General features: G+C 43.6%; 1 protein-coding gene across 1 annotated transcript in view; it reads left to right on the plus strand.

Annotated features, from left to right (window-relative positions):
* Positions 1-10,628, plus strand: part of FAM129A (family with sequence similarity 129 member A) — a 105,249-nt gene that overhangs the window by 32,279 nt on the left and 62,342 nt on the right. Inside the window, exons 3-5 of the mRNA XM_015569928.1 lie at positions 1,032-1,163; positions 5,720-5,834; positions 8,983-9,150. Coding sequence (XP_015425414.1) covers positions 1,032-1,163; positions 5,720-5,834; positions 8,983-9,150 — 415 coding nt within the window. The remainder of the gene's footprint in view (positions 1-1,031; positions 1,164-5,719; positions 5,835-8,982; positions 9,151-10,628) is intronic.

Below are 10,628 nucleotides of genomic sequence, written 5' to 3' on the forward strand. Positions count from 1 at the left end.
TTTGATCAGAGAGCCAACAGGGTCTCCTTGAGAACAGGCTCAATGTTTACACCCTGGCTCCCAGGGCTTTGGGGCCTGGGAAAACCAGTGAGCCTGACATTTTTAAAAAATATATATATTTTTATTGATTTCAGAGAAGAAGGGAGAGGGAGGGAGGGAGGGAGGGAAGGAGAGAGAGAGAGAGAGACAGAAAGAAAGAGAGAGAGAGAAACATCAATGATGAGAAAGAATCATTGATCAGCTGCTTCCCTCACACCCCCTCACCAGGGACTGATCCTGCAACCTGGGGATGTGCCCTTGACTGGAATCGAACCCAGGACTCTTCAGTCCACAGGCTGATGCTCTATCCACTGAGCCAAGCCAAGGCCATTGAGTCTGACTTTTTTAAAAAAAATATATTTTATTGAACCTTTACAGAGAGGAAGGGAGAGAGATAGAGAGCCAGAAACATTGATGAGAGAGAAACATCGATCAGCCGCCTCCTGCACATCCCCTACTGGGGATGTGCCCGCAACCCAGGTACATGCCCTTGACTGGAATCGAACCTGTGACCTTTCAGTCCGCAGGCCGACACTCTATCCACTGAGCCAAACCGGTCTCGGCGAGTCTGACTTTTGAGGCTGCCTGAAGCTGTGAGGAATAGGGGAACAGCCTGTTAATTTTCCTGTTTCTCAGAACTTAAACTGAGGCATATTCCTGGTGTTGGTATAGATGTCTACAACTTAACTGCTTCCCTCCCTCTCTTCCACAGAGTTTATCAAGGATTTATTAAGTGCCACGTATATGCCAGGCATAGCTTTGTCTCTGCGGCACCATGGAGGGAAATGAAAGCCACAAAAATATCAACAAGACAAATATTTGCATCTGATCAGGAGGGTGGGAAAGGGAAGTGTGGAGGGAGGGGAAGAAGCAACCATTTCTCTAGGATGTCAGTTTCCTGAAATATTCCTTGAAATGCCAGGGACAGACTTAGTGGTAGCACGGTATGTTATCTTTTGTGGCCATCACTAATTGTATTCATCTTCTTTAAGCCACCATTGGATCCGGGGACCGTTTTGTATGAAGCAGAACTATGCCAGTTTGCCGAAGATATAAAGAAGTGGAAGGAGAGATATGTGGTGGTTAAAAATGATTTTGCTGTGGAGAGCTATGAGAACAAAGAGGTAAGATATTTCCTTGTTACCCCTGGCTTCTCCCAATACTCTTAAAGATTGGGTGTGCTGGTTGTCTTCTTCAGGATTGGTTCTTTCAATCAGCACTCACTCTCTAGTCTAGCAGGCACTCATTTCAGTTAATAGATGTTTACTGAGCGCCTATTACTGGCATATGCCGCATATCAGGAAAGGTCTGAGCATATTGCAGACAGATGTTTGCAGTCTAGTGGGCAAGACAGACTTTGAACAACTCATTGCAAGTGAGTGCGAAACAGGTTATGCCTCGTGACCAGTGCAGGAGCCTTTCCTATGACCATTCAGCTTCAAGGTCTTTCTCAGTCACTGGCCCACTGCCCCTCCCTTTACTCTGTGTCTCCCTACACATTATTCATTCGTTTGTTCATTCATTCATTCATTCATTCATTCATTCATTTTAATCCTCACCTGAGGATATGTTTTTCATTGATTCTAGATTGAGAGGAAGGGAGGGAGAGAGAGACAGAAACACCCAGGTGAGAGAGAAATATCTATGGGTTGCCACCCATATGTGTCCTGATGAGTTGGAACTGCAACCTGGGTTTGTGCCCTGACTGAGAATTAAATCCACAACCCTTAGGTTCACAGGATAATGCTCTAACCAACTGAGTCACACTGGTTGGGCCTCCCCATTCTTAAGCCTCCTACATGTCAGGTGGCTGAGATGTTATTGAATAAGGTTATGATTGAGCCCTGGCTGGGTGGCTCAGTTGGTTGGGGTGTTGTTCCTTACACCAAAAGGTTGCAGGTTTGATTCCCAGTCAGGGCACATACCTAGGTTTCGAGTTCAATCTTGGTCAGGGTGCATAAAGGAGGCAACCGATCAAAGTGTCTCTCTCTCTCTCTCTCGTGAGAGATGCTACATGTCTAAATTCCAATATTCATGTTTTTCCAGGGAAAACTGAGGCTGCAATCAAAAACTTCAGCCCCTTTTACAGTCGCCAGTACTCTGTGGCCTTCTGCAATCATGTGCGCAGTGAAGTAGAACAACAAAGAGATTTAACATCACATAAAATTAATAAACATCCTAGGGTGAGGATAAAAAAAGATTGTGATTGAATTTGCATGAGTTCCTAGGAATTCAGAGCATTTCACATACTTACTCCACCTGTATTTATGGATTTTTTTCTTTAAACTTGTTCCTGGTTATCTCATTATTTTTCTTGTCTGTGAAATGTGGGGGGAAATAAGATTATGAACATAAGTAAAGTGCCTAGCAGCCAGGAGGGCTTCAGTTTTTATTGGTCCCCATTCCTTTCCCCATGGAAAGTATAGTGGCATAGAAGAAAGAACACTGGACCATGAATCAGGAAAACTAAAGTTTAGCCTGGGCTTCCATTAAACTGGAGAATTAGGCTGACTGATCCCAACAGTTCCTTTCAGATCTCCTACTATACACATTTTAAATCTACACGGAATCTCAAGCTGTCTTTGAAATGAATAGTTATTATTTTTCAGTTAGTAGTAACAGATTTAAAACTTTGCTCTCTTGCCTTAGCCAGTTTGGCTCAGTGGATAGAGTGTCAGCCTGTGGACCTAAGAGTCCCAGGTTCAATTCCAGTCAGGGGCACATGCCCAGCTTGTGGGCTCGATCCCAAGTAGGGGGCATGCAGGAGATAGCCGATTAATGGTTCTCTCTCATCATTGATGTTTCTATCTCTCTCTCACTCTCCCTTCCTCTCTAAAAGGAATAAAATTATTTTTTTAAAAACAACCAAAAAATCCCACTTTGCTCTCTTGACACTAAACCGATAAAAGGAGACTTCAGGCAGCAGACCAGTGTGTTTCCTTCCTTCCCATTTCTGATGGAAAATAGAAATAAAGTACAATACAAACTTATTCCACAGGCCATCAGGCAATGCTGCCTTGAGTAGTCTTATTCTTTGCAACATTCATTAAGCTAATGTTTTCTCGACTTACCTATATTAGGATTTTATTCAACACTTGATTTGCTCTTTGTAGCAAATTATTAATACACTACAAATAATAATGATAATAAGTCACCTTTATTTTTAAAAAATATGTTTTTATTGATTTTAGAGAGAGAGGAAGAGAAGGGGATAGAGAGATAGAAACATTGATAAGAGAGAAACACCATCAGTCGTAGCCTCCTGCACACCCTCTACTGGGGATCGAGCCCATAACCAGGAATCAAGGTGGTGACCTCTTAGTTCATGGGTTGACGCTCAAGTCACCTTTATTTTGTATGACATGGTACAATGTCCACTCAGGGAAGCTTGAGAAGAGGTAGTATTGCAGAATGGTTAATACTGTGGACTTTGAACCACACCTTTATCAATTATTGATGTGTCCTTTCCTAAGTCATAAATCTCTTTGAGCCTCACCTTTCTCATCTGTGAAATGGTGAGCATGCGCCTTTCCTCATGATGTTGCTATGAGGATTAAACAGATGAGTGTATTGAAGCCCTCAGCACATGGCCAAGCACTGGCAGAGCCCAATGTATAGCAGTTGTCAGTATGATTACTACTAAATAATTGGGAGGAAACACTCACAGAGCTTCCTCTTATATTTATTATGGTTTTAACCATATTTGGCACTAATTGAAGTTTCATTTTGAATCAAAACTGGTGTTTTTCCTCTTTTTAGTTTTTTAAAGCTTTCTCCCTCAACTTTCAATGTATTTGCTCATTATTTTCAAGTGAAACTGGATTTTTCAGATACGGTTACTGAATTAGATAATAATAAAGTATTAAAAACTATTTTGCTCATCATTTTCAAATGGTCCAGTTTGGACTTTTAAGATATGTATTTTAAAGATATGATTACTGAATTTGGTAATAAGCAAGTGTTAAAAACTTGGAAATTTAAAAAATGGCATGTAGTTTGCCATAATTCCTCCAAGTTTTAATATTTCTTTTATTTAGAGAAGAGTGTTTTTAAAAATTACACCCAAGAGTTATACATTAAGTACCTATAAATTGCCTATTATTTTACGGGGTGGTTCGGTTTTGGATGGTAATTAAGTAGGAAAAAATGAAACATTCCCATTGGATAATCATTTAATTTGTACTTCCTGTACGGTTGCACTGGGCTAGACAGACTCAAGTATGAGTCCTGGGTTTGTCACCTACTCACTGATGGGCCATTGGTAGGTTATTTAACCCATTTTCTCATTTATAAAAGGGAGATAATAACTAATTCATAGTGCTGTTTTTAGGATTAAAGGATGCAGTGCTCATAAAAGCCCAGATTGGGGCCTGTTATAACAAATAACATAATTTAGGTTTAACACGATGTAGCAGTCTCAATCAAACTGCTTCTGAACTTTTTCAAAACCACACAACTTTCAATTCTTATCTGTTAGGCTCTGCACGATTAGTGGATTTCACAACTATGAAAACAACCTTCTTAGATACGAGAGTTTGTTTTGTTTGGGTCTCTTCAGTCACTACCTTATTGAGGGAGAATGTGTTCTTCTTATCCTGATCACGTTGCCCCAATCAATTATTTTTAGTTATTCCCAAGAGTACAGGCTACATTTGGGTCCCACAGTGGCTTGGTTTCCATTCTCAACTTGCTTTCAGCCTGTTATTTTCAACATTTTGCCTTGACTTAATCCCTGCCATCAGACGCACACACTTAAATTTTATCTTATCTGTACGTCCTCTCGGGCTTATCTGCTTAACAAATACTTTAGTGCCTTAGCAATGCTCACACCTCTTTTACATTTCCCCAACAGCAGAGCTGTTTGTCTGCTGGCCAGAATTTGTTCTGATGTCATGACCTTGCTATTCCATCCCAGATCATTTGACTGCAAAACAGTCTCATGCCTGCCCGGCCAGTGTGGCTCAGTGGCTGAGCATAGACCCATGAACCACAAAGTCAGGGTTTGATTCTGGGTCTGGGCGTATGCCTGGGTGGCAAGCTCAATCCCCACTAGGAGGTGTGCAGAAGGCAGTCCATCAATGATTCTCTCTCATCATTGATGTTTCTTTCTTTCCCTCTCCCTTCCTCTATCTGATATCAATAAAAATATATAAAACAAGCAAACAACAACAACAACCTCCCCCCCCCCCCAAAACCAGTTTCATGGCAGAGGGCAAAGTGGTGGCATATTTATCACAGCAACGTTTTTATGTTTTTGGTGACAATCCATGGCAACCATGACTGTAGTTACCTGTCCCACAGTCTCATTAGTCATCGGTCTGCACATGTTGTGTCGTGAATGTCTGTCTGCATCATCATCCTTGTGGTTATTAGAATGAGTCAGGTGCCGGGGCGCAGGAAGTTACTAAGATGATGCTTTCCTCAGTGAATCTCCCTGAGGTTAGGGACTCTGACTTCCCATGTTGTGAACATCACACAAAAGTACTAGAGTAAGACCTCGCAAGTAGCAGTTACACAAAACCTATTTTTTAAATAAATGGCTCTTACTCAATGACATAGTGTGGGAATTGCTTATCTCTGAGTGCCTGTGTCTGTCTGTCTATTTCTAATATTCTGTATATTTTTCAAAAAAATCCAAAAGGGGGAAAATAGTCATTCCTTTATGCCTTTCCTTTCCCAGGCCTATCAGAGAGGAGCTGCTCCAAAAAGCCGAATCCTTCCAGCTGGTGGCAAAGTGTTAACCTCCGAAGAGGAATATAATCTATTATCTGACAGGCATTTCCCAGACCCTCTTGGTGAGTAGCTGAGCATTCTTTCCCAAGGCAAATTCTTAGACTTGCTCTGCTTGGGGAGACCAGCCGCTCTCAACCGGGGTGGGGTGGGGGAGCATTTCACTCTCCAGGGACGTTCGGCAGCGTCTGGAGACATTTTTGGTTCTCACAGCTTGGGAGGATGGCGCTGCAGGCATTTAGTGGGTAGAGGCCCGTGATTCTGTCAAACCTACTGCAATGCACAGAACAGTCTGACAATGAAGAATTACCTGGCACACAATATGGATAGTTGCTGAAGTTGAGGGCCTCTGGGTCAGACACATGCACACCACAGTCACATGGGAGATGTGATTTCGCTAATTTAGGTAAACATTGTACCACTTCTCTTATTTTAAAGCACATTCAGTAATACACACCTCAGTTGCTACGTTTCTAGTGCTTCAAAAATGGGCCACTGGTTAGACATCTGGAGGTTTGGGGAATATATTGGTGGCTTTCATAGCTCCACAGGACAGCAGAAATAAAGAGACAGGGCCCCATCTTTGAAAGGTACAACCTCATCTTTCAGTGAGCATGTCAGGGAATATTATTTTTTCTAATGTTAGGAAGATGTGCATAGAGTATCCTCAATCGACAAAATGTTTTTAACAAGCGTTACAGTAACTCACAGCTAGGGTGTAAAAAAGCATGGAATTAATTAGCATATTTATAAATAATAGCTGGATGCTGCCATGGAAAGAGCATGGAACTGAGACTTGGAAGACTGGGTGTTTATCTAGTTCTAACTGTGCCATTTAACAGGTGTTCCCCTAGTGTTACTAAACCTCTCTGATTATTGTTCCTCCAACTCCAGGGCCTTGAACTTGAAAATCTAGAAGGATCTCTCCATCTCTAATATACAGTGGGGCCTTGACTTACGAGTGTCCCGACTAACGAGTTTTTTGAGATACCAGCTGTCTCTGGGCCGATTTTTTGCATTGAGTTGACAGAGTAATTTGAGTTAATGAGCTCCTTAACGAGCTCGGTCTTGAAACTAATCAAACTTGTAAGTCAAGGCACCACTGTACTTGGGTTTTCATTCATTCTATGTTTTCCATGTAGAGAAAGTGATGGATAATATGCCTATATAAGCCAAGTAGTGCACTGCATAGAGATTCATGAACTGTGGATAATGTAATAATCCCATCTGGCTTTGTGTAAATCATGCTCCACAGTAATTACTTGGTTTCTTGAAGAGAGCGCTGGTTCTTATTAATGGTTATAATCATTTTATTAGAATTTATGGAGAAAATATAGTTAGTTTTTCCATTGTTCTTTTGGTGAGGAATGCTTAGCATCGTGTTTTTAGTAACACTATTATTAGATTAGTACATGGACCATAAACCTAGATTAAACAAACTATTATTAAGTAATTCAGGCTAAAACAACACTTTATGTGCACTATACATATTATTATATTTTCTTTCAACATCTACCTATATGTCACCGTGGCTCTGGAAATGGGAATATCAACATGCTGACCCTTAAGAATCTCTCCAAAAGGACTTTCCAATGAAATCATTCAGAACACACAATATACTTATTGATTTATTGTTAATATCATATCGGAAGGAATGAAAAGGAATAAAAAACACAAGTCCTGTGTGACTAATGCCATTTTGTTCAGGGCTTCGGATTGGGGCATTTCAATGACTTTTTTTTTTCATTATATCTGTGGCCTTCTGAGTTTTAAAAATAGAACATTCTACAGTAGATTGTTTGTGATATCCTTGTGACTCAACTCAGAAAAAAATTCAGACTAATGGCATCTGGAAAATTTCTGTAAAAGGTTAAATGAGAGGTAGCTAGAGACTAACAGGATCTGAGCGGGGTGGCTTTACATAAGTCTCTGGGAATTGATTTTGAGGGAAGAGGTAAAAGTCCCCATTGTTTAAGGCTTTTAAAATGTCCTGGGACGATGTAGCACATTTATTCATTCAACAAACTATAGTTCAGCATCTACTAAGTTCCATGACTGTGCCATGTGCTGAGGATACAAAGATATGTCGGATGCAGTCTCCATCTTCTGGGGGCCCTAGGGCAGTGGTGTAGCTTCCCGGGGAGAATCAGTGAGGGAGCTTTTCTGAAACGGTGCCACTCACCCTGAGTGTGGGTGCCAGACATCGGAACAGATCATTACAATCTTTTGGGAGAACAAGGTAGGGAGCACCCACGTCTGTCTGGTGGCAGAGGGGGGTGTCAACAAAGGCACCCCAGGGCAGGGGGCTGTTGAATGGACTTTTGAAGGATGAATGAGCATTTTCCGTGGAAAATCATGATGGAAGGGAAGGGGGAACGTTACTATGAACTGCAGAAGTGATATGCAAAGTCGTGGAGTCAGTGACCACACCTGGGGAGAGTGGAGATGGAGAGTGGAAACCAGTACAGAACAAGGAACGAGCGCCAACACGTAACTGGGGGCTGGAGAGAAGGTGCAGAGGAACCGGAAAAGGTGACAAAGAAGGAGCAGTTTTTAAAAAGCAGGAAGGACACCAGGAGAGGCGAGCTCCTGGAAGTCATGGGAGGAGAATGTTTCCAGAAGAAGGTATGGTTAGCAGCAACAGACGTTTCAGATCATGTTCAAGGGATAGATAATAAAGAAGGAGCCGCAGCCTGGCCGTGAGGGGGACGTTAGTGACCTCAGCGATTTGGTTTCTGGGCTGGAGCGGCAGGAACCAGACTGAGGTGAGAACAGGGGTTGATGGCCGGAAGACAACAAGTGACAGGGAGGAGGTAGAGAGTGCAGGGCCCAGAGCAGACCTGGTGACCGGGGGCCTGGGAGAGAGAAGGGGGGCGGTCTGCACAGCTGGACAGAGTGGCGTGCAGAGGACCACTAGGGAAGAGGGAGCTCTGTTGGTGCATTTCGTTGATGTGAGGAAGTTGGGAAAGATAGTGTCAGATGGCCTTTCTTGTCCCTGTGGGGTAGGAGGTGAGGCCACCTGCTGGTGTGACAGGTGAAGCTGGTGGAGAGATGTGGGAGGAGCCTGGATTCTCAGTCTCCTCCCCTAGACATCTCTCACCACCTTTCCATCCCGTGGCCTGCCCTAGAGAGTTCCCTTCACAGACTGGAATAAGTATTTGAAATAACAGATGCACAGTACAAACCATGTTTGTGTTTTCAATATTTCCGTAGCATCCAGTGAGAAGGAGAGCACCCCGCCCTTTGTGGTCCTGCCGAAGGATTTCCCCGTGTACCTGTGGCAGCCATTCCTCAGGCACGGCTACTTCTGCTTCCAGGAGGCCGCTGAGCAGAAGAAGTTCCACGCTCTCCTGAGCGACTGCATCCGGCATCTGAACCAGGGTACGCACCCCTGCCCTCTTGTCCCCAAGCTAAGCAAGAGTCTTGCACTCAGGCAGTGAGGCCAACGTGCTGGCTGCTGAGCCCGGCCCAGAGGCCTCGGTGGGACAGAATGTGGAGCAGGTATCTGATGGCACCTGCAGGCACGCATTTGAGGCGCCTTCTTCGCACATGTAATTTTGCATTTGATTCATCCTCCTCCTTTTCCCTGATTATTAAAAGTCTAAATGACAGCAAGAACATGTCACTTGTCCCTGGCAAAATCCTAGTCCTTATGATACTTATTGCTCATTCCCTTCTTTATTTTCGAATACTAGTTACTCAAACCTTTAAGATGCCTAAGAATCACCTAGAGCAGCGGTCGCCAACCTTCGGACCTCACGGGCCACCAGTGGTCCGCGGATCACCGGTTGGCGACCACTGACCTAGAGAACTTAAATGCAGATTTGGGGGCTCCATTCTCAGCTATTCGGATGGACTGGGTCTGTTGCAGGCCCTACATTTTGTTCTTCTGACAAACTGCCAGGGCTGGTGGTACCGCAGGTTCATGGACCACACCTGTAGCAGTGTAGCTTCAGGCCACTGTGCTCAAGGTATGGATGTAATGTATGTCTAGAATAAAGACTTTTCGCTCTAATATGTCACGCTTTTGCTGAATGGATGTGAAAGCTGGTTTTCTGGACTCCGTGAAGCCTCCAGTTACAGCTACTTCACAAGATAACTTAGTTCTGAAAGTTTATGTGGTAGCGAGTAGCTAGAGGTCACTACATCGTGAAAAGGGGAGCCCCGTACTTCAGTCTCTTGAGCAGGTAACACTGGAGTTGTCACCTCACCCCCCTGTGCCTTTATTTCCTCATAGGGCCAGTTTCACTGTGCACTTACTTTAAAGTCCTGGGGTTTCCCCGAGAGGGTCAGCCCCACAGAGAAAAAAAAAATCACCAGCCAGTTTCTGATGTTAGCTTGCATATGGGTAGACCAATGGAAAAGATCAAGTCACTGTATTTTGCTATAGCAACTGTGAGCAACATTAGTCATAATATTGTCTCATAATCAGTTGGGGACTTTATATAAAAATGATACCCACTTAATATCTGGCCTTGTGGTTTGGCTGTCTTAGAGACAAAGGCTTGCCCGGCACCGCCTGCTCTATCTGGCTCGTTTTCCAGGGCGCTTCCACCTCTGTGTCCGGGCTCTGGTCTAGTACAGACATGCAGCCGGCACTAAATGCCACCACCGCAAGCTTCCCTAAGCAAAGGATATTCTGGGCCCAGCCAGATGGAACTTGCTTCATTCCCCTTCCACGGACATAATAGGAATTTCTCTGGGGAGTCGCTAGCCTGCCTTTCGACTCCATTTATGGTAGGTTTGAGTCGATTCAAACCAGCTCTGCTCTCCCGTGTGCTCTCAAAGGCACTGAGATAATGAGGTCTAGTCACACTGCCCTGCTTCTCTGTCACATTCCTCTGTCCAGAAGCCTCTTT

Source organism: Myotis davidii, unplaced genomic scaffold, assembly GCF_000327345.1.
Source record: "Myotis davidii unplaced genomic scaffold, ASM32734v1 scaffold362, whole genome shotgun sequence".
Lineage (NCBI taxonomy): Eukaryota > Metazoa > Chordata > Mammalia > Chiroptera > Vespertilionidae > Myotis > Myotis davidii.